The 27,620-nt window shown below is 41.7% G+C and overlaps 1 protein-coding gene across 1 annotated transcript in view; it reads right to left on the reverse strand.

Annotated features, from left to right (window-relative positions):
• The window catches only part of tns3.2 (tensin 3, tandem duplicate 2), a 66,037-nt gene extending 39,597 nt beyond the window's left edge, over window positions 1-26,440 (reverse strand). The window contains exons 1-13 of the mRNA XM_028587931.1: window positions 26,229-26,440; window positions 19,496-19,670; window positions 17,819-17,869; window positions 16,947-17,069; window positions 16,600-16,664; window positions 14,414-14,497; window positions 13,178-13,290; window positions 12,107-12,167; window positions 11,933-12,008; window positions 9,741-9,870; window positions 9,450-9,515; window positions 8,013-8,117; window positions 128-1,057 (exon numbers count right to left, since the gene is read on the reverse strand). Of these exons, the coding sequence (XP_028443732.1) occupies window positions 128-1,057; window positions 8,013-8,117; window positions 9,450-9,515; window positions 9,741-9,870; window positions 11,933-12,008; window positions 12,107-12,167; window positions 13,178-13,290; window positions 14,414-14,497; window positions 16,600-16,664; window positions 16,947-17,069; window positions 17,819-17,869; window positions 19,496-19,645 (1,954 nt within the window). The 5' untranslated portion in view covers window positions 19,646-19,670; window positions 26,229-26,440. The remainder of the gene's footprint in view (window positions 1-127; window positions 1,058-8,012; window positions 8,118-9,449; window positions 9,516-9,740; window positions 9,871-11,932; window positions 12,009-12,106; window positions 12,168-13,177; window positions 13,291-14,413; window positions 14,498-16,599; window positions 16,665-16,946; window positions 17,070-17,818; window positions 17,870-19,495; window positions 19,671-26,228) is intronic.
• Between the last annotated feature and the right edge of the window lie 1,180 nt (window positions 26,441-27,620).

Genomic DNA, 27,620 nt, shown 5'->3' on the forward strand with positions numbered 1-27,620 from the left:
GATATTTTAGTCAACCGACCAACATTGCCAACCCTACAACCATGCCAATAGGATTTGGTGTCGTTGGAAACAATATTTATTCTACAGTGCGATGCTTCCTTATTTAATTTATTGTACTTTGTCTTACCTGACTGACGGGTATTTCTGTTGTTGCTGAGGCCGTTGGTGTGTAGGGAGGCAGAGCGGGACAGGGGGGAACAGCGGGTAGGAACAGGAACAAAGGTGGGGTCCAAATCCAGAATCAGCTGGTTCAGCTGCTCTATGGACTCGTCGATGTCCGTAGTCAGCGACGACAAATCCTCTTCTCGGCAAGACGAAGCGTGCGTAGTATTGACAGAGTCCACGCTGGTTGTAACATCTGTGTTTTGCGTGGCGTCCCCGTCCACCAGCCCTCTCTGCACTGCTTCCCTGCTGCTGAGTCCTCGGTGTGGCGTGTCAGGCGCTACCAGAGGCGCCGGCCGCTGTTTCCTCACCCTGTTCAACCTCTCCTCCCCATCGACTCCAAGGAAGGCATCAGTGACGACGACGTCAACCATCTGCTGCTGCCGAACCCAGGAGTGTGTGGAGTACTCAGTGTGGGCTGATGTCTGAGCTTCAGGCAGGTTCTCAGAGGAGAGGGAGCAGATGCTGCTTGAGCTCGGCAAGTCAGAAGCAGGCGCTTCTTCATCTGCTTCATCCTCATCATCTAATATATCCGTTTCCCTCTCGCTGGACGAAGCCTCTCCATTGATAGTGTGTCCCATTCCAGACTCGTCTCCAGTCATTTCCCCTTCCCCTCTGCCGGACGCAGCAAGCTCAGTCATGACCTCCAGAAGAGGCTGAGAAATCTCAAATTCCAGCCCAGAGAGCAGCCTCCCTGCCTGGGTACACTTGTCCCGTGCAGCCCCTCTCCTCTGCGCAGCTCTGGTGCGCCCCTGTGAGGCAACCGACAGGCCCGAATCACTGCTGGCAGATGGCGCTCGGTCGCTGCGGCTGGGGCTGCTGGTGGTCAGGCGGAACGAAGACCCTTCCTCACTACTCTTCGTCCTCAGTTCAGGGTGCAGGAGATGAGGGGAAGCTGTGAAGACAAGATCACAAGGGTTCATGAGAGGGTTAGTCTCGCATTGCCAGACCTTCCTCCACAGCGCTGCAGGGAGGAAGGTCTGGCTAGTCCACACAGCATTCCGGGATGGGAGAAAAACATGCTCTGGTTTATTGGCATTTCTTTAAACCAGTCACAATCATCATGGGCCGTGCTAATTGCCGGATGCAATAATGGTGCCTCTGCCTCTGGAAGGAACTTGTTTTGGTGGAACATATATATGTGTACGTTCAAAAGTTGTTTAAGGCATACAACGGAAAACTCATATTGGACAGATAGCCTAGGTAGCTGTCTGGATTTACCCTGCAGAGATCTGAGGAGCAGTTAACCATAGTCCTCAGAAATCCACCCAAGTTTAGAATGCCAACACAATGAAAGCGGAAGGTGACGGACATCTGGTCGAAAATGAGGGACATCCGGCCAATCTACCGGCGGCACCTGAACAATCTTGGAAGCGTTGGCGATATAGACTAGAAGAGGGTTTATATGTTGATAGAAGAGCGAAAAAAGGTTCCGACGTGATCTGTTGAAGCGAGGGTTCGGTGTCAGAAGTGATGAAGTCGGAGGTTCTTCAACCACAAAAAAGCAAACAAACAACCTTGTATATTAAATGATGGTAAATTTATTTGCAGTATAATTTTCTGCATCATCATTCAACTGAACTGTACATCAAAATATAAACTTTTCTTTATAGATTTCATTATCAGTCATTTTTTTGATTAATCAATTAATGATGTGGTCTACAAAATGTAAGAAAACACAAAAAAATATGCATATTGAATTTACAATTAACATTTGAAAACTATGAAAAAATGCAAATATCCACATTTAAGAAGCATGTTTGCTTAAAAAAAAAAGACTTAAATGATAAAACGATTATCAAAATTGTTGATGATGCAATTTTCTTTTTGACTAATTGTTTCAACTGTGATATAAATTCCTAGTTTTCCCTAAAAAGTGTGCTGCCGTTCCACCAATCAGAGGTTTACGACAGTGTATATCAAGTCACGTCTTAGTCACGTTAACAACTGAAGGTGATGTAAAGGAGCATATCAACATTTTGGTTTTATATTAACTCCCTGTTCCCTAATCTGTAATATGGCAGCGGAACAGAAGACACTTTTATGATTTTAGTGAGTAAAAGTCAAAGTTAAACTGTAAAATATTAACTAGATGTAGAAAATACAGCCTTATACTGAAGATATTCTTATTACATATGACTCCATACCTGCACCACTACTGTATATGATTCACTGTGACGCACACACACAAACACACATACCACCTGTTGGACCACAGCCATCACTCCAGACACACTCCATGTAGATAACACAGGGCCCCTTTGTGTGGGCTGGCGGCGGATGCATACGTGTGTAGTTGTGTATGTGTGTGTCACGCAAAAGACGTGTCTGTCATAGACATGTACCTGAGGTCAGATAGATTGCGCACACACACACACACGCCCACACACACACACACACACACACACACAGACACATACTACTGGAAACATTCTAGAGCTGAAACAATTACTTGATAAATCAAGTAGTTAATTAACACAAAATCAATCAGCTGCTATAACGATAATTTATTCATCATTTGTCATTTTGTCAAGGAAACATTGTGAGAATGTGCTGCTTTTTTGGTCAAATATGATATTAAACTGAATATATTTGTTTATTTTTTTTATGTTCTAACATTTTCTAACTTTTTAGATCAAATAATGAATCTACTAATGATAACTATTGTTATTTGCACCCCTAAAACATACCAGACAGTGCGTATTAGAACTGAACAAGCAAGCAAGCTGTTTTCTGATAAAGGTTGTTACATAAAGATGAGATAGGATTTGTACAGTGAATGCAACAGTGCATACCAGAGCTGTATGAACACAGCCTCTTAAGTCCAGAGAGGCAATAAAACCTAAATACCAGACATGCATGGTAAAACCTCACAGCTGGTCTATAAGATCTCTCACACAGATGTACAGTAGCCTACACACACACACACACACTTAGAAACACTCCGTATAACTTTAACAATACTGTAAGAACTTCAGTAAAAAAAAGACACTAAAATGCCAAACTAGCATCATGAAGCTGCTTACTTACTCACCGGCAGTCACTCGGAGGGTAAACTTTCACTGTTCCCACGGCGGATTAGAAACAGGATGGAAATGCTTGCTGAAGCCTCCCTTCGGAGTCAGAGAAAGAGGAAAAGAGAAACCGATGATAAGTTGAAAGGAAAGAGGGGGCAGCAACGAGGACAGAATGAAAAGGATGCAGATAGAGGGTAAAAAGAGAGGCTGAAAAGATTCAGTTGAAGTTGCTCCCCTGCTGTCGTCCTCTCAGGCTGCCACAGGAAGACAAGCAAAGAACATTCTTTCTCTTAAGGTGCTAACAGCCCCCTCTGTATCCCCCCTACTCTCTCTCTTTCCCCTCGCTCATGTCACTCCTTCCTCGCCTGCTCTGTCCCGGCACTACGAATCCCCGCCTTCCCCGTCACTACAAAATCAGCCTTGCTTTGCCTCATCCCTCCTCTTTCCTCCCCCCTGCATCCTGTCCAGGCTGACACAGGTAGGTAATGCTGTGCAGAGAGGGTGCGCTCATGCATTTTGTTTATGTCTACGGGGGGGGGGGAAGCAATAGAAGGAAACTGACGGGTGGATCATTCACTAGATTGTGCGTTCAAGCACATATATCTGCACACAGTCACACGCAGGTGGAAGAGTTTGTGCAACACACACATATGCACTTTTGAAGAACAGAAACACAAAGCACAAGGACCTTGAGCTGGCCAAATATGGAGATGGGGAATGTAAACATGGGGGCGGGCTTCTGGGGAGACTTGTGTGCCAAAGGGGGAAGGGGACATATTGGACAAATTGCAACCTGCAACTTGAACCTGAAAGCAGCACGCTTCAGCTGGAAAAAGAGAGACCAGATAAAGGGGAAGAGAAGAAAAGCAGAGAGTAAAAGAAGAAGGGGAGATGGAGTGATAGAAGTAGCGGAGAGGTGGGGTGTGAGTGGGCTGAGAGGGTAAAGTAGAACCACCTGTGGTTGAAAACAACATTCTTGTGACTGGCTGCGTTGCTAACTGGCTGGCACCCTCATTATGCTCATGTGCATGCGTGTGTGCTGGGGCGGTTAAACGTAATGGCTCTGTGTGTGTGTGTGTGTGTGTGTTTGCGTTCATGTGAGCGTCTGTGTAAATGTGTGTTTACATGCCACTTTTCTGCATTTCTCCACCAGCGATCGGTCCATCTAAATTACATGGCTGGCAGAGCAGATTTAGCAACAGCATAAAACGTCAACCGCCGCTTTAAGTGATTGTTTCAGCTGTCTGGATGTGTGTTTTTGTGTTGGTGTTTTTCTGTGTGTGTGTGTGTGTGTGAACCGTTATTCTAACTAAATGGAAACTTTTTGAAAAACAGCCGCCTCCAAATACACGGGTCTGGTCTGGCTGCTGTCTAGATGATTGTCGTTACATCCAATCCCTGGAACGTCTCTGTGACCACAACAGTTGTAAGCTGTCACACCGATGACCAGACAATTACCCACAGCACTGACCGCAGCGAAGGCCAGTGTCTAAACAGACCTTCTCAGAGACTGGATCTGCACCAACAGAGGCATACAACTTCTGAAGAGCAGCCAGAGATATACATTAAAGCTTTAGTCCATCCATCCATCCATCTTTGTCCGCTTACCCAGGGTCGGTTCGCGGCGGCAGCAGGGGACCCCAAACTTCCCTTTCCCGAGCCACGTTAACCAACTCCAACTGGGGGATCCCGAGGCGTTCCCAGGCCAGGTTGGAGATATAATCCTTCCACCTAGTCCTGGGTCTTCCCCGAGGCCTCCTCCCAGCTGGACGTGCCTGGAACACCTCACCACCAGGGGGCATCCTTACCAGATGCCCGAACCACCTCAACTGGCTCCTTTCGACGCAAAGGAGCAGCGGCTCTACTCCAAGCTCCTCACGGATGACTGAGCTTCTCACCCTATCTCTAAGGGAGACGCCAGCCACCTAGAGCCCTGCACGGGCCAAAAACTCCAGCCTTAACCCGGCCCTGGCCCGTGGTGTTCAAGCCCTAGACCAACATCAATCACTTTAAGCTCTCTCTGACGGGCGCTCTCTGATGCGCGCTGTCTCTGCTACACACGCAAACACACACACGTCACACGCTACTAAGATAGCACAATGAGGAGAGAAGCTAAAATAAGCCTTAGTCCGACCCGAGCCCGATCTGTAAAAAAAAAAAAAAAAAGGCCCGAGCCCGGCCCGAATGGGCTTAGCCTGTCGGGCCCCGACGGGCTTGTAGGGCTCTAGAGCCACCCTCCCGAGGAAACCCATTTTGTACCCTGGATCTCGTTCTTTCGGTCATGACCCAGCCTTCATGACCATAGGTGAGGGTAGGAACGAAAACTGCCGGGAGATTGAGAGCTTTGCCTTCTGGCTCTGCTCTCTTTTCGTCACAACGGTGCGATAAATTGAATGTAATACCGCACCCGCTCACTCGCAAACAAGACCCCAAGGTATTTGAACTCCTTCACTTGGGGGTAAAGCTTTATTGCTTAACTTTTTAATATTAATGAACGTACGTTACATTCAACCCATTGTCAAATAAGTTGCTACAAAGCCAATTAAGACTTCACAGCTCCACAAAAGTCACTTTGTATTTCTCAGAATGGCTGTTTAGAAAATGGTGTCGTCCGGCTACTGTCGCGTGCAGAAAATCGAGTGAAGATAATGACCTCTTCTGAAGAGTCCATCGTGTTTTATCACTCCTCCGTGTCCTCCTTGGTTACAAGCAACTGCGTAGAGGAGGGGTGGGGGTGGTGCGCGATCACGAAAGGCTTGTATCATGTGGATGTACCGACAGTGTTGTTGTCATTACTTAGAATTCCTCATGGGGGAGACGGAATCTACGCACTACAGCTTTAACTAATTGTTTGGGGCAGAAAATCTCCATGACAAGCTAAAAAAAAAAAAAACATAAACTTTGACATATTATCATTTAAAGCTGTTATGGCTAACATGTTATCAAACAGCTGCCTATTCTCACATCCACCTGGTGGTGTCTGTGTCCGCCTGCTGAATTTAAGTCCAATATTCACTCTACATTTTTAGCTCCGTTTTTGGTCTCCACCAACTCCTGAGGGAAATATCTGGCTCTTTAGCTGCTAAATGTTCCACTTGCTTCACCAGCTAGTTGCTAACTGTGTCTGTCGGACGTTTGGTGCTGGGCAGGTTAGTGTACAGTGGGTTTATCAGAGCTTGTTTGCTCAAAACATCTGCCGGAAAAACTGAGCCTGAACTATAAGCAAAAAAAAGTTAAAAAGCCCCATAGAGTTGATACAAATTCTCTGGCTCAGCACTGAGATAGACTATTTTGATTTATTCTACAAAACAGGATTGGTTAGAGGACCTTTTAAGAACAATAGCCATAATTTGGGAACAATGTAAAAGGGGTCACTCGTAGTGATGATCCTACAAAGAATTAACTGCTGTTAACTGCTCTCTGGAGTTGTTGGAGGCCAAAATATACGGAAGCCCTGAGAGGCAAATCAGAATTAATTTTTCTTCTGATGATCTATTTTCTAAGTCTGATCTAAAGTCTTTTCACTCCTGACTTAAGAATAGGTGAAAAAAGTTACTGTTACTTTTTCATTTAAAAAAGTGATAATTTTTCAAGTGTTGTAATACTCATACATTGGGTTTAAAGTGCATGAAGAAATGAAAACATGAATGCCCTTACCGGGGATTTCCACTGGATGCGTAACGGCTGCGGACCGGCTCCACTGCGTGTCTGCTGCGTGCTCCGCCGTCCGTCAATACCCACCGGGTCCGGATTTGTTGCGGAACGGCTGCGGTCGTGACTGACAGCTGTAGTCACGAGGACCCACAAGTTCTCGCGAATTCACCACAAAACCAACAACAGTTTGTTTCCATCCAGAGGAGTAGAGAGGAAACGACTCTGTGCCGTGTTTTCAAGGTGTAGTGCAGGGAGATATGATCCGCCGTGAGCATGGTGTATTTAATTTGAAAATTAACCGGATATTTATTTTGTTTCTGTGCTCGACTTCCTGTCCCGCACTATCTGCCGTGTGCTGAATTGCTGCGGAGCTCTCCGTCGTCCGTCAAAAATAGAAGCTCTGCGTATATCTGCTCCGGAGGGGTGCGGACTGACGGAACTGGGACGGAGTAGGGGTGCAGACGTTCCGCAGTCTGTGGAAATACACAGATTGACTTTAATGGAAACCTAATGACTCCGTCGACGTTCCGCAGACGTTCCGCAGACGTTCCGCATCCAGTGGAAATTGCCGGTTAGTCCTTTTTAGAACATGGGGTAGTGGTGCACTTCAGCCTCTTGTGTCCAAAACGAGTAGTACAACAACAAACACAAAAATTATCCTCTCAAACAAAAAAGATTTTACCTGCCAACACCAATCTTTTTTTTGTCTCCACCTGTTTCTCAGATGAAAATAAATAAATAAGGTAAGGAACTTAGAAAGATGATCCTGGCAAAACCTTATTTTTTTAAACCTGTTCGTACTCTTAAACAGGAGAGAGAACAATTTAAATCCGACTTAGAAAATGGATCACCAGAATGGTTTTTTTCTCACTCTCAGGGCTTCCATACAATCTTTGTTGTTCCGTAGATCAAAATAAAAAAAACAAAACATTGGTATGGTCTTTTAAAAGTCAGAATTAAGCTGCCCTGGATTGGCTTTCTAGTTTTCCAAAGAATGCCATGGTGACAGAATAAAGGTCATGATTATGTAAGAGCAGAACAGAAAGGTTTAGCATTTTCGCTGGTAAATCTGGTCTTAAGTCACAACAGGAATCCAGAACGGCAAGAGAAAGTGAAAGTATAACAGTATAACAGATAAAGAAGTTATTAAAAATTAAAAAACAATAAAATGCACCTCACCTGTTTCAAGAGAAGACGTGTCTTCATATGAATCTCTTCTCACCAAAGTGTCCAAGGTGTCATAGTCCACCGTCACACAGCGGCCGTTGTGCCACAGCTCTCTGCCTGCACATGGAAATGACAAACTGGTCAGGAGTCAGTTAAACAACACCGACACAGACACACACACACACACACACACACACACACACACACAATAACACCAGCTGATGCATAGACGTGTACCTGAGGTCAGATAGAGTTGATTGCACACAAACACACACACACACACACACACACACACACACACACACACACACACACACACACACACACACACACACACAATAACACCAACTGATGCATAGACGTGTACCTGAGGTCAGATAGAGCTGATTGCAGACAAACACACACACACACACACACACACACTAAAACCAGCTGATGCCAGAGCTCATTTCAAATTAGATTTTAGAAATAATGTAAGCTTTAATTTAGTTTTTTGTACAATGTGTCTGTCGGTGTGACAGTGTGTGTGTGTGTGTGTGAATCAGTGTGTGTGTCCTGGTTTTTCCCCGCCTGTGTTTCCCCCTTTACAGTATCTCCAATCTGAATTCCTGTCAGATGTGTGTGTGTGTGTGTGTGTGTGTGTGGGGGGGGGGGTTGTGTGTGATAACTGCTCATATTGCTTCCTGTTGGGAGGCGAGGAGTGTAATTGTGCATGCTGAGGTCCAGTTTGGCTGTTCCATCCTCCTCCTGGTGTCCAACACTGCCCCCACCTGGGTGACTGTTTGTTGAACTTGCTGAATATGTTTTTCATTCATAAGTAGTGGTAGTTTCTCTCTGTGTGTGTGTGTGTGTGTGTGTGTGTGTGTGTGTGTGTGTGTGTGTGTGTGTGTGTGTGTGTGTGTAATGTCTCAAACTGAGTCATTTCTGTCTCTTCTGCTTGAATTAGGAGACACAGTGATGCTTGGTGCAGTCTTTGTTCATCTGCAGCATCTGTAGCCCAAATAATGTTTCTGTGGATGAGTGTTGTCTGTGCATGTGTGAATGTGTGAGTGTGTGTGAGTGTGTGTAGTTCTGGGAGTCCAGGTGTTTGTTTTAATTTACTAACAACATATTTTTCTTTACTTATCCCTAATGCTGTCTGGCCGTGCAAAACGTTTTGATACTGACTCAGCTGTCTTTTTGCTTAAATCAATGAGATATTGTGGAGTATTGTGGGTGCAAGGCCTAAACGTAGGAATAGTAGTGTAGATGTTGCCTGAGTACAGCCTCACAGAGCTGCATAGGCTATATAGTGGATCCTGGATCAGAGCTTGGCAAAACCTCTAAAAAAACATCTGAAACACATTTTCACCTGCATATTTACTCTCTGTTCTTTTATCCAGTTCCCTGTAGTAATGTTTGCTGGTGCCCTTTGTTATTGTGTCTGTAGTCTTCAGGTTAAAAGTTTACCTGTTATCTTTTCAGGGCTGTCAGAAAGCAACAGTTCTACTTTTCCATCTTCTGGGAACCGGGGATCTGGAATATTAACACGAAAAGAAAACGTCAGATAGCTAGACAGTTCACTTGGCACGCTGGGCATATTTGTTCACACCTGCAGCACAGCTGATACGTGGGTCCACGGTTAGTTCAGTGGCGTCAAATTTACAGTACATTGGAGGAAGAGTGAAGGATTTATCAGCTACAGATTAAGATGGATGTTGCAGCAGAGTGTGATAGTGGCAGCGTGCGGGTTAGAAATACCTTCACTGGCACAGTCGAGGTCCGCCTTACAGAAGGTCAGGCTGTTTCCGTCGACGAGTCCCGTATGAAACTGGAGACGGAAGACGAGCTGCCGGCTGGCTGAGCGGCTGTTTTTATCATAACAAAGCACCTGAAACCAGAAAGAAGATCTCACAGTGTCAACGTGTCATTCACATAGGTACAATCTATTAGAGCTAAATAAGAAGGCAGTTCATAACCACTTCCTATCAATTTGGTTTATGAATGAGAACTGTTGAAGTTGTGATTTTTATTGTTTTTTTCAGATTTTCAGTCATTTTATGATTTGTTAGTTTTATGTATGGTCATATTTTTTTTTTATAAATTTCTAATTATTAATTATTTTCATGTAAGATTTCTCTAATAATTTCCAAGATTTGTCCTTGAAAGTGAGGATCAACTGTGGCCGGGTTAGCTCAGTTGGTAGAGCTGGCGCACATATATTGAGGTTTACTCTTCAACGCAGCGGCCGTGGTTTCAACTCTGACCTGAGGCCCTTTGCTGCATGTCAATCCCCTTCTCTTTCTCCACTTTCATGTCTTCATCTGTCCTGTGAAAATAAAGGCCTAAAAATATCCCCAAAAAAGAATCTTTAAAAAAATGAAAGTAAGGATCGACCAATACTGTAGTTAAAGCGCCCATATTATGCTAATTTTCAGGTTCATAATTGTATTTAGAGGTTATACCAGAATAGGTTTACATGGTTTAATTTTCAAAAAACACCATATTTTTGTTGTACTGCACATTGCTGCAGCTCCTCTTTTCACCCTGTGTGTTCAGGTCTCTATTTTAGCTACAGAGTGAGACATCTCACTTCTGTACCATCTTTGTTACATGCGCAGTAGCTAGGTAAGGATTACATGAGCTAGCTAGCTGTTTCTCCAACTTCGGCCTGTACAAGGCAGGGTTAGCCGGGAGACTTCTACTAAACGAGGGAGCACTTCCAACTTTGCGTGGAATACCTGCAGACGAGGGACATGTCAGTAGTTCTTTTGTAGATTATGGTGAACTTGCATGTGTTGTAGCAGTGGTTTGCCATTGAGAATGAGGGGGCTAACCGCTAGCATGGTTTAGCCCCCTCGTTTTGGCTAGTGACGTAGAAAGCCGTGCAGATTTTGACCAGCTCACCCGGAGACTGAAGGCAGGACACATTCAGACACCGTATCTCACTCAAAACTGCATGGATGTTTTTTTTTCCAAGTTTGTATGCGTCTGGAAGCACCAGAGACACAAAGTAACACCCCAAATCCCAGAAAAAAAGTGATTTTTTGAAAAAATCACTTTTTTTAAAATAAATAAAATGTCCATATTATGAAAAAAAAAATTTCATAATATGGACATTTTAATGAATCTGATATACCCGATATTTGGAACCGATATGCCTTTACAGTGAAAATGAAAATCTTTAAGTCAAAATTAAGACTTTGGAATGTTACAAACTCCCAACACAAAACTTTGTTTAAATGCTTTAAGCAATTATTTAATACATTAGAAACTTTGAACAGTCAGAGAGTATTGTGGGGGGGACATTAAGTCAGAATTAGTGGTGAGTTAATCCGAAGCAGAGGGACGGACACAGAGCTGTAGCCGAGCCAAATAAGAGCACTTTTTAATTCATTAACTTTATCGGTTATCAGGCAAATAAAACGCCGATACAGATAATCTGCAAACTGCCTAAAAACGGCCTGATAATCAGCGAGGGCCGATAATCGGTCTATCCCTACTTGAAAGAATAATACAATGACAGCGTTTGGTACACTTTTAATAAACAAATTCCAATTCATTTCTTTCGTAAACTTGAGTCTTTTAACTAGTGTCAGCTGAACATAAAAAACGTAATAGTTACATAATTCATAATTACTCAGCTTTAATTGGAGCTTTCCTTTCAAATAAATTCCTATTTATTTTATTTATAACAATTTATATTGTTGTTTTTTTTTCTCCAGGAAACCTCTTCAAGTTATTTAGGAAATAAACATCTCTGTCACCCAAAAGATTATAAATAAACAAACAAACAAAGAAATTAGTAAAAGGGTGGCTTCTAGTAGTTCCCAATAATGAATCATTTAGGCTACATTTTGTGCCGTATACTGCAGAAATATAATAATTACCTTTAAATATAAACCTAAATGATTAAAAAAAAAAAACTCCTAATGTAGTAGATCACCACTCACCATGATGTCCCCTTTGAGCAGCTGAGCTGGCTGGAGCACGATGTAGAGGCGGTCTGTCTGAGCGGCATTAACATGGCTGAGATGGACATATAAACACACATTACACCATATCCTCTTCTGAACAACACCCTGTCATGTTTACAGATTATTATGGGATTTGATGTGATTTCTTACTAGACTGCTGATGTGTAAACAGGCTGTAGACTCTGGTAGACTCTCAGGAAGAGGCAACATGCTGCGAAGAGGAAGAGTCTCATCACAAAACATGGCAATCGTTTGACTTTTTGGACTTCAGAACACATTTTAAATTATAAGCATCTTCTTTCCTTCTTCTTCCTTTAAAAAAGAAAAAAGAAGAAGAAGAATACAACAGGCTGGCCCTTGCTACTGCTGTTTATCTACTTAGCTTTCTCTAATTCAGATCAGACATCTGCTCCTTACCTCCATCTGGTCTTATTTTGGGAAGACCGTGAAGAACAACACACAGGAGTAAAGACCGAGAGGGTGTGTGTGTGTGTGTGTGTGTGTGTGTGTGTGTGTGTGTGTGTGTGTGTGTGTGTGTGTGTGTGTGTGTGTGTGTGTGTGTGTGTGTGTGTGTGTGTGTGTGTGTGTGTAATGTCTCAAACTGAGTCATTTCTGTCTCTTCTGCTTGAATTAGGAGACAGTGATGTTTGGTGCAGTCTTTGTTCATCTGCAGCACCTGTAGCCCAAATAATGTGACTGTGTGGATGAGTGTTGTCTGTGCATGTGTGTGTGTGTGTGTGTGTGTGTGTGTGTGTGTGTGTGTGTGTGTGTGTGTGTGTGTGTGTGTGTGTGTGTGTGTGTGTGTGTGTAGTTCTGGGAGTCTAGGCGTTTGTATACGTCAGTTCGAGCAGTGGTTCCCAGCAAGGGGGTCGGAAGAAGAGTCACGAGATAAATGACAAAAAAGTAAAGCAAAAATGTATTTTTTTCTCTCCAAATTCTTCTAATCTTTACTTGTTTTCTTGTAGATTACTGGATAACGTTACTTCTAAGAGTTTTTTTTGTAAAAAGAACAACAGAAAACATTGCAACCTGCAACTTGAACAGAAAACTAAATATAATATTTACAATACCAACTGGTGATGAGGGACTATTTTAAAGGGCCACAAGCCAAAAAGGTTGGGAACCACAGAGTTAGAGAAGATTTGTTTTTTACATTTTGGCAATCATAGGTGTAAAACATTCACTTCTTTTAATTTACTAACAATACATTTTTCTTCTTACCTCCATCTGGTCTTATTTTGGGAAGACCGTGAAGAACAACACACAGGAGGAAAGACGGAGAGGGACACATCCTCAGTCCTCCCTTTAACATGCTCCCCAGCATCCACACATACCTGAGAGCAAAGAGAAATGTACAGTATTTATTCTTGTACCCTGCCGTGCCTGAATTAACCAAGAAAAGGTGCCAGTACCCTAATTAAGCAACTGCATGACCCCGGATAGTAATTGGATCTAAGGAACCTGATTTGACCTCTCTCAATTCATTCGTCTCAGCGTCTGAACATTTGGTTATGAAATGCAAAGGATCATTTCATTCTGGGCTATTGCATAGAATTGTTCGATTTCTCCCAATAAATCATGATCTATATCAACAGATTCTCACTCCCATCTCGTAAAATACAGACGCTTGGTCAGGTGCCTTTGTCGTTGTTATAACACGCTTTGACTAAACGTGCTTGGTCGAGACTATTGGCATCCCTTTTGACGCAGTTATGTTTAAGAAAAGGTCGTGGGTGGGTTTACGTTTCCGTGACACGCGGGAACGGGACGATTGAGTTTAGGAAAAGGTTGTGAGTGGGCTTGTTTCCATGACACGTGGGAAGAACGTGACGGTTGGGTTTAGGAAAAGGTCGTGGGTGGGCTTACGCTTCCGTGACTCGTGGGAATAACGGGACGGTTAAAGAAGAAAGCGACTCCAGTCTCCTGGGTGAAAGTTCTGTGTTTGACCCGTCCACCACACCAACCAATCTCCAAATTTCGGCCTTACAGACTACTCGCTAAACCCTGTGTAGCTGCTGCTCTCCCCGGTACGTTCTACATCGTCGCTTCAGACGCTGACAGCCACTAACAGCCACTGTCCAAACATCCGTATTTTTCGGGTATATATACAGTATATATAGTCTATTTTGGTATATATATCAGCCACAGTCTGTGATATCAGCCTATTAATAATACTGTTAATAACAATTAGAAGTGCAGATACAAGAGTCTATCCAATATGTAAATGTATCTGAAATAACTTTATGAATGGATTAAAGTGTGCTTTTCATCAAGTCAGTCTCCTAGTTTCACAACCTCACTGTAGATGTATTATAGCAACTATTTCATAAGAGCATTAATCATGTGATTAGTGTCAGTCACAGCAGTCGGAGTCTACATCGAAGATCAGAGGCTAAGACTTGAACCAGAGTTGACCTTTGACCTGCAGTGATCCTGCTCAATCAACCCTGTTCTTACCGTTTCTGCGACGGGGTCATCAGAGCAGACAGTTTGTCATTGTAGAACCTCCTCGTGGCAAAGTGGTCCAGAGAAAGGTCTGCACTGAGAGAGAGGCAAATACTCAGATGGTGATGCATGTAACACTCCTCAGTTCACCGAAATGACAAAATACTGTTTTCTGCTTTACCTGACTCAGTGTCTAGTAATGCAAAAAATCTGCATGACTTGAACTTGTGAATCTGGTTTTCTTTTGTAATTTTGTAACTTTAAAAACCATGTGATTCTCAAGCCCAGGCGTATGTGCACTCACTCACAAGCACGTAGAGTGACAATGGTCACAATCAGATATTTCTCAACATTGAGTCAGCTGTTCAGCCATGAACCACACCCACACACACACACACACACACACACACACACACACACACGCCAACAGTGCAGAAATCCTCCAGATCTTCCACTTTTTCCTGCATTTTCAGTTGACACTGATTTTGCCTGACCTTTCCCTCCATCCCATGATTAGATGTGTAAATGAGGATGTTAATGACTTTTAATAAGTCACATCTACAAGATAAAATAGACGATATGTAACCACATGAACCGCAAAGGCTGTAATGTTTGCTCTAAAAATGCTTTTCATTAACATTAACAATGTGTTGTGTCTTCTAGGTCAATTATGAATAAATACATTTATTGTTGTCCAACAGCAACAGGATCTTTGCCCCAATATCAAATAACAGTCTAGTTAAAAGTCTCTTCAATCATCCGCCCTGCCCTTAGGCTGGTGAAGAGGTGCAGCAGATAAGCCTCTGTTCACTCTATTGTTCTGTCAGTGCTCTTTGGTCTGCAAACACATCCAACAGTAAACAATTTCAATAGGATTCACCCTTTGGGACACAGAAAGATCTCTGACAAATTGAATTCCAATATAGCTATTGACTAGCCTGGATGCCAGCCGAACTTAGCCCCGCCCACAATATTTGAGGTCGGGAAATTCAGTCTGGACTTGATCCGTTGTGGAGCAACTATGCTCGAACCAGAGCTGTTCGGACCAATCAAATTGTCAGGGCGGGCTTTATACGATGATGGACAGATGATCAACAGTAACGTAATCAACCACGTCACCAAAGAGCACTTGGGTTGAATTCATAGTTGTAGGTCTATCCGTTACTCTGATTGGTTGTAGGTCTATCCAATTGAGTGCAGAGGCATTTTCTTTCCTGGTTCGGTTGAAACGCCCCATAATCACAGCCCAGTGGAGCAGTATCTGACTCATATTCAGACTAGAATCTGAGTAGGACCACGTCAGGCTAGCTTTTGACATATCTGGGACAAATGTTAGATGGAAGGGCAGACTAGTCAGCATTGATATGTTATGGGGAAATCATGCAGCATGTGTTGCAGTATGTTAAACAAGTTGACACTGAGACTGACACTGACATGGTAATGTCACACCCAAAATCTGTACAAGTATAAAAAAACAGCCACACAAATGTCTCCAAATGACAACTGTGCACATTTGGCTAAATATATGGGCACACTAGAGTTTCTTTTACTCCTATAGGCACTGATCAGCTTGATGACCCGCATTTTATCCAGGGAGCAAGGTACAAGTGCCCATATATCTTTCACTTGATCTGCTTTATTTTCTTATATTTTTAGCCACGCTCGCATCATAGCTACGGGACGGCAATGTCAGTCAGTTGTTGGTCCACCGCTTTGGTGCAGCCTGAAACTTCTTGACAACTACTGAATGGATTAGCATGAAATGTGGTGCAGACATTCACAGTTCATGCAGGATAAATTGTCATAACTTTAGTGATCCTCTGACTTTTCATCTAGCACCATCGTCAGAATAAAATTTGAAGTTGTCCAATACTTTGGTTCAGCCTCAGCTGTACTTTGGGTTTAGTGCTAATTAGCGAATGTTAGCATGCTTACACACTAAACTATGATGGTGAACATGGTAAACATCAGCATGTTAGCATTGTCATTGGGACCAAGTTAGCATGTGGGCACTAGCATTTAGCTGAAGTACAGACTCACTGAGCTGCTAGCCTGACTGTTTACTGGGATTGTTGTTTGTTGCCCCAAATTTTCTTTGGTTTGTAAATGATTAAAGTTAAATGCTGCTTTAGCATCCTTTAGCCCTGTACCATTTGGTCCACTACTGATTAAATTCACATGGCATCAGTGTTTGTTACCTGGCTGACATGTTGCTGAAGTGGATGTAAGAAGCCACCAGAACTCCGAGCCGGTCTTTACCTCCCTGTGGAGGACAACCACAGAATCAGGATTAATAAACTTGACATACTCTCAGACAGGGTTCAAAATGAACTTTTTCGACCACCAGCCAAATAGCAAGTGAATGTTTAAATTTGACCAGCCACTCAATAGATTACCATTGTTGTTTTTTTTGATGGTGAGTGAAGAAAATCTACAAGCCATTTGCATATTTTACCATTATTTGGCTGGTAGATGGTGCTAATTTTGAATCCTGCTCTTAGATAGTACATGGATCATTTTGTGCAGAGGAATCAGTGACATGTACCCTGCAGTGTAGCACCAGAACGTGCTTCGGATGTGTTTGCAGCCAGTTCTTCATCGTTGTGCACACACTGAAGATCTGCTCCAGGTCAGGGGCCAGGAGATCCAGCCAACCTGTATCCAAAACCTCACAGACAACCCACCAGACTGTAACATACAGTACATTTATTTTGTATCATCAGCAGGGTTTTGTACTTTTGCATTTCAGTAGGCTTAACCTCAATATTTATCCAGAAACCAATAGAAAATGAATTTGCGGTAGGGCTTGGTGATAGGGAGAAAATCAGACATCATGGTATTCTTGACCAAATACATCGATATCGATATTGCGGCGATATTCTAGGGTTGACAATTGGTGCTTTAACAAAATATCTTCACACTTAGATTTTAGATAAATAATCATCAGTAATGTGGACATAATGTCTAAGTGGTGAAAAGGCACATAATAGAACAGCTAGAACAGTCTGGTAAGTTTAGACAAGTACATCACTTTACTGTAATGCAGCCTTTAAAACCAGTAAAAGACAACACTTATGTCATATCATAATTTTACGATATCCAGAATCTAAGACAATATCTACTCTCATATCACGATATCGATATAATATTGATATATTGTCCAGCCCTAATTTGCGGCAAACTTGCTTAACTGTTTGCAGCAATTTAGCCTCAAACAAACAGAATTAAGAATCAATTGTTTGCCATAAGTTTTCCAAAAAGTTAGCCTAAAATTCCCCACAAACCTAATTTGCATATGAAAATATAATCTTTAATTTCTGGCAACATTGCCAAAGGTTAACCACATCTGTTTTCCAGAAACATAAGGGAATGCAACGTTTAACCTCTCGAATTGGTACTTTGGAGTGTCATCAGTACCTTGTGGTTCATTCGGGTGAGAGTTTCGTGTTTCTGTGAGAGGTTGATGACCTGGAGAAGGAAGGAACAATTGTTTGAATGAAAAAGGAAAGAGCGGCATAAGGACAGGTACATTTTAAATTGTATTCAACATTAAAGAACGTTCAAACATATTACCCTGGAAATCCAGAGTTCTCGCGAGAGCACAATTTGAATTTGCTCAGCGAGTCACTCTGGCATTGAGTAATGATGCTCATTAACGATGCCCTTGGAGCCGAGCTGCACCAATCACATCGGTGTATCTGATATAGGCGGGCCAGAGGCGAGATAAACAGAGGACAACAGTTTAATCTACCAGGTAGCTCCGCTGGTAGCTAAACGTATGGGGCTCTGGATACGACACCCCATGTATTGTTGTGATTGGTCGTAGTGTTATCCAATCGCATGCAGTGGGATTTGCAGTTTAAATTTGAGATTTACAAATGCATGCTTGGTGCTGCCCCTCGAGTCTGGATTTCCAGGGTACCATATCATCAGATCTAAATGTCTAAAATGCAAATGGAACTGAAAGGATAGTGTGCGTGGAGCTGGAACTTGTTTACTTATTTACATTTTAAGAGGTTGTGATCTAAGTAAAACAAAATTCCTCATCTCACACTAAAAGTTTTTAATGAAAGTATTTCATTAAAAATGTAATGATTAAATAACTAATATCTCTAATGATGTTTAAATTCAGTCAAAGCAAAAACAAAAAGCCTTTATTCTTTATTATATATATATATATATATATTTTTTTTTATTTTATTTTTTTTTTTGATATTACATACCCAAACATTTAAAATGTAGGGCGATTTTAAAACGTATCATGTATAATTTTCAAAATAAATGTCTCCTTATCCAGGATCTAATGATAGAGTGTCATACAGCACACTGTACAAATTGTAAAGCAAGACAAATATGTGAATTGGGGCTGGTATAATTCAATTTGACTTGACAAAGTAACCACGAAGTTGTTTGAAATGAGAGAAAGCCAATATAACTTTAGAGGAATGTGCCATTAAGAATCTGAGGACAAATGTAAAAAAAATTTTTTTTATTATTGTACGTTAACTTGAGTACTTCCATTTTATGCTACTTCTACTCCACTACACAGGAAAATAATGTACTTTATATTCAACTACATTGATTTTAAAGCCTTAGTGACTAGTTACTTTGTCAGATTCAGAAGAATATAAAGTCAAACATTAGTCCCACCTTTACCAGCAACAATACCAAAGTGATACATACAGTACATTAATGAATCAATAACTGTAATCCAATAATACAAAAGGCATTATTCTAAATTGGGCCATTCTGAATAATGAGTAATTTTGGTATTGTTAGTAGGCTATATTTCAATGACCCAACCACTCAGCAGGAGCCAGGTTCTGTACGAGGTTTCTGTCTGTTAAAAGGAAGTTTTACTTCGCCACTGTTGCACCAAATACTTGATCTTGGAGGGAATTGTTGGGTCTTTGTAAATTATAGAGTGTGGTCTAGACACCCTCTATCTGTAAATTGTCCTGAGAAAATGTAATTGAATGCTAATGCTTTCACTCAAGTAACATTTTAAATGCAGGACTTCAACTATAACAGTGCTACACTCTTGTTTTTGCTGCTTTTACTTAAGTTCTGAGCACTTTTTTTTTTCCATCTCACCATGTAGTGGTGTCCATGCTTGGACTGCAGCATGTGAATAATCTCCTCCAGGTTCTGCACGTAGATCTCTTCTGGACATTCAGGAGGGCAGAAAATGGTGATGATGCGTTCCGTGATGTAGGTCAGATCGATTCGCTGCAGTTCCTCCATGACTGATCTCAGTCACATGGGCGCCCTACAGGACGTGAAATGCAGGGTGTGTGAGAATGAAAGGTCTTGGAAATTTGAGGGAAGTGAGAATTTTTCACTCCAGGTCAGCAGATGTTTGCAGAGCATTTATCTGCGTGTGCCGTATCAGCTGGAACTCCAAGTGAGGCATTGCAAATATGTTTGACCCATGCAGATATGCGTGTTCAAATCCGGTCAGCCTTATTAAACCTCAAATCCTTTTACAGGATGTGATGCTAAAACAAAGTGGGGCCAAGGCCAAACAAAATGAGGAACGCAACCAAAAGCTGAGTCATTGGAAACTTTCACTGAGCTTGTGACCAAAGGAGAGGTGATGATGAGTCACAGAAGGATAATGCTGCCTAAACACCAGAGCGTTATCTTATTACTCATCAGCACAAACACACTAAACTAAAGCACAGATTCTGACCAGGCCAGAAAATCATCACCTCAGAATGATAACATCCTATCTGACTTGAGTTATTCACATGACTAATGTTTTGTCTGGGTTTATTTTGAACTGCATTGGTGGTCCTATAATTTAAAAAAAGGAAAAGCTCTATCTCCAAAGCAATTCTCTAATTCGCTTCTTTAAAGTTCCAACTAGGAACTAAGTTCTGCCTCTTTACCGTGCTGCCTCATAATTAGGTCATCAATTTGGGATTATGGTTAAAGGTAGTCTCGCATTGCCAGACCTTCCTCCACAGCGCTGCGGAGGAGGGTCTGGCTAGTCCACACAGCATTCCAGGATGGGAGAAAAACGTGCTCTGGTTTATTGGCATTTCTTTAAACCAATCACAATCGTCATGGGCAACATTAAGTGACGGACGGAGTCACGGTAACTCTGCAAAATAGCCTCGGGAAGGAACTTGTTTTGGTGGAACATGTGTACGTTCAAAAGTTGTTTTAGTCGTGCAACAGAAAACTCAGATTGGAAAGATAGTCTAGTTAGCTGTCTGGATTTACCCTGCAGAGATCTGAGGAGCAGTTAACCATAGTCCTCAGAAATTTTACGTAAATCTGCCGAAAAGAGTGCTATCCGGCGGAATTTCGGGCAGAACGAGAGCAATCCTGAAGTGGATATAGAGTAGGTTAAAAGAGCTGGAAAGATTGTGAAATCGTGCTCGCATAGAGATTTTAAGACCTCAAAATTTATAATTTTATCAAAGGCCGTCTTAATGACACTGATTCATTCAAATCTGTTTTTATCTTGTTTGTAAAAGCTGAATTTTACTATGAGCTAGCAGCTAGAATGAATGTTATTATTACTAACACAAAGTTACTGAGTTAGAGGTGACAGCAATTAGGCCAAATCTTAAAGGAATAGTTTGACATTTTGGGAAATACCCTTTTTTCTCTTTCTGGCTGAAAGTTAGCTGAGAAGATTGATACACAGCCAGCAACAGATTATTTTAGCGTTTCACTGGGCGGTACGTGCCAAACTATTTCTTGGCACGATCCCTAACATAAGCTCCCGTAAAACCACAATTTCTTCATTTTTACACAGTGGTTTTTGTGTGGATTAAACAAAACACATATCATGTTCATTTGTGAGCTTTAGAGGTGCTTTTAGGCAGATTTTGGTTACCTTTGGATAGAGCCAGCCTAGCTGTTTCTACCTGCTTTTAGTCTTTGTGCTAAGCTAACTAGCTGCTGCATGCAGCTGCACTTTTATTGTACATACTTGGGTGAGTGGTGATAATGAGATCTTAACTCATAACTCCCAATACTTTTGCCTTTGTACATTAAAACAAAGAGTAAGTAACTGTCTGTTTTTTCCAACCTTTGTTGTCAGTATTAGAAGATAATATCTGAAGCCTGTTCTTAGAAATCCCATGTAAAAATACAATGGGATTTTGAAGTGACATATTTAGAGTATCTTTACTGTTATTTTGACCTTACAGACTCCAAGTCCTGAAGACCTAAAGAATGTGACATCCTGCCACATTCTTCTGTAAACCGTGGACGGGGTACTTCTGTGGTATCTGGGCTCTGTGTTAGCATATACGGAGCAGGGAAATGACATGCGTGTTAGTGCTTGTCAATTGGGAGTGAGATCAACAGACGAGTGTACAAAGAGCTGTGGTTAACCTCGCCTTCACCCTGACCATGTGACCACAGCAGAGTAAACAGTGATACAACCATTTTCACCACTGCAACGTTCAAGAATAACCTGCTGGGAACCACTGCAGCCAGAATGAAAACACACTCAGGTTTAATCCTGTCACCTCATTTTCTTCTTAGTTATTACCCTTTAATGTGAGCAGATGAATTGTGTGGGGTCAGCCCTATGTTCCCACAGCCCTACGTTCCCACATTTCTAGGACATTTTCAAAATGAGGTCTTGTGTTCCTACAATTCCCTTCAAGGGTTAGGGTTAGGGTGAGTAAGGCGAAAATAGGGCCTAATTTTGGAAAAAAATCTTAGAAATGTGGGAACTGTGGGAACATAGGGCCTAATTTTGAAAAAAAAAATCTTAGAAATGTGGGAACATAGGGCTGTGGGAACATAGGCACGCTCCCACTTGTGTTGATGGCTTATTTTGGGTGCTAATACAGTCTACAGTGAACCAAATACTGTAGTATAATTTTCGTAATGAAAAGGTCTCCGTTTGCGGCCGTTGAGATTGCAACACAACCCTGGATATTACCAAAATGGGGTCAAAAGTGTTTTCAAATGTCTCCGGTTTAGGGGCTCTGAAACGCCGGAGCAGTGTGAATTCGAGGTGTAAACGTAGCAAAAGATGTTCGTTTTTAAACCAAAACGTAGCAATGTAAATGTAGCCTAAATATCAACAGTTCAACAAGTATGAAAAATCTTAACAACATCCATTTTGAGGAACCTGAATACCTCGCCTGAATAGCTCACCTGGAAGAGCGTGTGCCCCATGTGCAGAGGCTTAGACCTTGACACAGTGGCCGTAGGTTTGATTCTGTCCTGTGGCCTTTTGCTGCATGTCTTTCCCCCTCTCTCTACCCTGTCATGTCTAAGATGTTCTATCAAATAAAGGCCTAAATTGCCAAAAACATAAACTTAAAAAAAATATATATATATCTATATATATATATATATATATATATATATATATATATATATATATATATATATCTCCACTTTTATATGATGAATATGTTTAAACATACATTGAGAATTGATGAAGGGGTATGTGAGTTCATCTGACAGGGCTCTGGGGGTACACCAGACCAGAAAGGTGGGGAACCCCTGCCTTACATGTAAGTCACCAAAATGTACCTATAAACAACAGTTTACTCATTAGCCAAATTCAGAAAATAAATTTTCTCCTTTTTATTTCGGTTTTAGGAGTAAAAGCAAGTGAAATTAAGAGACCAATCAGGACTCACTAGTGCTATGAAAAAAGACTTGATCCCTCACCAGCTTCCCACCCAAGTTCAGTGGGCCCAAGCCAAAAGCAAAATTTTTCCCATGAACTATAAGTAACTACCACCTATATGTGTGTTCAAATGGTACGCATCTGGGCCCCAGGCCATGGGTGAAAAATGTACTTTCCAATAAAAACATGCACTCCTCCTGTACTTGTGTTGTTTCTGAGAGTGGATGATGTGTCCTTGCTGAAACAGTTGACAGGGCTGGGCAAACAATCTTAATGAGTGACTACTCTCCAATTATGTATTTCTGCTCTGTTTTTTCAAATTTTTTAGACTTGCAAAAATCTAAATTTGTCAGCACTCCGCCTGAGGAACCAAGACAAACGGAAGTGAGTGATTTAACCACACACACACACACACACACACACACACACACACACACACACACACACACACACACACACACACACACACACACACACACACACGTTGCTATAGGGAGAGCTGCTTAGCTAAGTCCTTGAGCTTAAACTGGCCACATCTAATTATAGTCTCTATTTTCCATTTTAAGGAAAGCATTCTGAAATGGATTAGCCATCTTTGTTTCTGCCTTTTCTTTCCTTCTGGCAGCGGAAAACATCCTCTGGCTTCTTAAACGCAGCAGGAATAGAGCCATCGGTTTTAATTCAACTGACACATTCTTTTAAAGTGAAAGTGTTAGCGCAAAATACCAGAACTGAAATTGAAAGCAGCCCGTCACCGTAACCAGCTATTGTCATCCTCCAGCGTTTTCTCGATTTAGATCCTCTTCCACTCTGTAGTTTTTTTCTCTCTTTTCCTGAAGACTTTTCATTAGAGCAGTAAACTAATCTCCCTTTAGTCCATCTGATCCCCACAGAGAGAAAGAGTTGTACAATCTTATTTCCTATTATTAGTTGGAATGCTGTTCAACAGCATTCCAACTATTGTTATCCTGTTCTTTATTAGTGGGAATGCTGTTCAACAGCATTCCAACTATTGTTATCCTGTTCTTTATTGGGGGAATGCTGTTCTACAGCATTCCACCTATTGTTATTCGGTTCTTTATTGGGGGAATGCTGTTCTACAGCATTCCACCTATTGTTATCCTGTTCTTTATTTTTAATTTTATTAATTTTATTCCGTACGTTTTTTGGCTCTGCGTAACTTATATATATACAATATACAATATATAATATACAATATCTACTTGTCATACACAATTCATACATCAAAACGTAGGTATTTTTGTCTAGTTTCAGAAAATCTGCTCTGTTTTGTGATACGCCTTTTACTTTTGGCTGGTTGAGCTTCCAAACGACAAGAGTAACACAACGCCCTTCATTCACTCTCCTGTATAACTTGCTTGGCATTTCACAGCGAAGAGCAGAACGAACCACTTTTTTAAATTGCTGACATGCCCACAGTTTTATGTTTATCCATATAAATTTTACACCGATACGTTCACAAAGTCCTTGTGGTGCTCAGGATCACGTCATTTGACTGATAGTAGTTATAGTTTTCGCATTGTGAGGCTTTGTTTTAGAGCTTGCTCTCAGTGTCTGAAGTGCCTGGTGTACTAAAGGAGACATATTAAGAGCAGGTGCGATTGTTATCAGATCAAAGAGATGTTTATAAACATGGCCCAGGCCCTTAGTAACCATGACAACCCTTTCTACTGATTGCTCCAGGCTTGCTGTAGGAGTCAACTAACTAGACTAACTATGATCATCAGGCTATATCATTTGCGTTCCACTTCTGTCTGTCTGTCTCCTCATCTTATATCGATAGCATGTACTGTTGTGGATTTATTAAGGCTTGTTTGAAGGGTTCTCCCACACTGTCTCTCACTAATCAGGTGTGGGGATTAATGATCAAAGAGAGGCTTTATAACTACTGAAGGAACATTGATTGTCTGTTCTGAAGATAGGGCAGTGGTTATAGCACATGGCTAGGGTGTGGGAGGCCCGGGTTCAAATCCCACTGTAGCACATCAATCAGCATGTGCCTGGCTAAGGTGTTATTTGACTTTTTCCACTACTTCAACTTATTTTTACAGGTTTAAGCTATTCATCCAGTTTAGCTTTAGCAATTCAGCTATTCATGTTTTATTTTGCAAACTCACACACATGCACACACGCAAACACACACACACACACACACACACACACACAAAGACACACACAGACACACATGCAAAAACACACACACACACACACACACACACACACACACACTACTCAAAAACACACACACACGCCGGCTCGTTGTACACACCAGTGGAGAACCATCAGCCACTTGTATGCTCCGGAGAAAGCTCTGCGTGGAGCCTCCGCAGGACCAAGAACAGCAAACAACCACCGCTGGCTAAACTATTTAAACATGCTGGGTTGGTTCAGGACACCCCCGTCTGTCACTAGCAACGTTGACGCAGTGATCAGTGATAATTCTTTCCGACCAATCTGTAGACTGCAGGTTTTTACATCACCTTTTAGTATCGCATCAGCTCGCTTGGAACCTCGACTGAGTGGTACTAAGAAATGTACCTGTTAGCAGGTACCAGGGACTTTTTTTCGTAATGGAAAACCAAAAAAGGCGAGTAGATTTGGTACAATGTAATGGAAAAGCGCCATATGTCTGATAATAATACAAAGTATGTCTTCTTTCAGCCTTTTCAAGCAATTCATTTCAAATTTATCTTTGACAGTATTACAGTTCAGGTTATAGCTTTTCTAATGAAGTATTTTAGCTCTTCCTTTAAGTAATGCAGTTTAGCTTCCAACTGAACATTGTCATACTTGTTCGTCTTGTTCCAACTGAACAAGACGTGTTTCCGGCGGCGGCGGAAACACGTCTGCTGGGGCTCAGTGTCTTAATGTGTCAGTGGGCTAACCCCCGCACCCCTCTCCTCAGTGCATTTGCAGAGAGGCACTTCCAACTAGGAATCCCCCTGAGATTTACCATCCATCACATGGTCCTTTGTTTTCTGAACAGTGGTGGTCTACAATGACATTTGGAGCAGCATCGGTGGCCGTATAACATTCAAGGAAAGACAAACAACATGGCCCACGTGAATGAACGCATGAACCGGCCATGCTGAAAAAGGGAGAAGCCTCATGGGTGTAGACTGACATTACTGTAGTTCACTGTAAATCAACTCAATGAATTAAACGTTTTAGACAACAGGAATGGGGTCTTACCTTTGCTGATGTTGCAGTAAACAAGAAAATCACAGCAATATGAAGCCTGATGAGTGAAAGTCTGACTGGTCTATAGAAATCGAGGTGGAGACTTGACAGGGGGAGGGAGGAAGAGAAAGAGAACAAGAGAGAAAGAGAGAAAGAGAGAGTGAGAGAGCATGATAAACTATACAGTCACAGTGCAGCTTGCACTTTGCCCTGTTGGACTGCAATGTGACAGCAGTCCACTCCGGCGAGATTGTAAATGTGAATACGGCTGTAACATACTGATTATCACATACAGGAACTGATTAACCCTTGTGTGGTCCTTCGGGTCCTTGTGACCCAAAGGACAAAACAAGGGTTAATACAGCACCTTAGTGCTTGTTTGTACAACATTTTGGCCAGCTTAAACTGTGTTTAAATGTGCTCTAGAAACAAACTTTCTTACTTACTTTACGAGAGACAGGGTTTAGAGAGCAATTCTCAACAAAATAAACGGAAGTACATAACCCTTGTGTTGTCCTTTGGGTCCCGGTGACCCGAAGGACAACACAAGGGTTAAACTGTTTGATCTCCACGTTATCTGCGCTCCAGGGAAGCCTAGAAAAAAAGAAATTTGACCAACTTTTTAATGTCAATGACACAACAAATTCCCGTTTCATTTTATAGACCCTCGCCTGATAAAGAAGTGCAACTCCCTCATCTTCATATGAATGATTTATCATATTGTGATAACTAGCAGAGGTGGAATGTAAGAAGCACTTTCACTCATATAGGCTACTGTACTCAAGTACACATTTGAGTATTTCCATTATCTGCTTCTTTATACTTCTACCTCACTGCATGGGAAATGGGGTACTTTTTTTTAATGTGGATTAAGATTTTATGTAGCCTACAAAAGGTAAAATATAAGGCATTGTTATGGATTAAACTACCAGATAAAGTTTAAATATCCACAATGATAAATAATGAATATATAATGTAACACTGGGTTATTCTGCTGCATGATGAATACTTGAATACATGAACTTTACTTTTACTTAATGTACATTTAAATGCAGGACTTTAACTTGTACTTTTTTGTATTGTTACTTTGGTAAAGGATCTGAATACTTACTTACCTCCACCACTGACTTGTAAAGAGTAAAATAGTAGCCTAAGTGATTCCTAAATCTCACTTCAGGAATGATAATACGGCCTTTATGCCACTAGGTGGAGCCAGAAGACAAGAAATAAACAATGGAGTGAATTGTCGGTTTAGTTTCATAAATGTACAGAATAAATTATTATCAAAGCATAAAACACATTCTTAGTTTACAGGCATACTGTTAAAATGTGACCGTTTTGTTTGAGCTAAATAACCAAGTAAACTGCACTTGTGAGCCTCTGAAGGCGACATATGCCTTCAGA

This window comes from Perca flavescens, chromosome 9 (assembly GCF_004354835.1).
Source record: "Perca flavescens isolate YP-PL-M2 chromosome 9, PFLA_1.0, whole genome shotgun sequence".
NCBI lineage: Eukaryota > Metazoa > Chordata > Actinopteri > Perciformes > Percidae > Perca > Perca flavescens.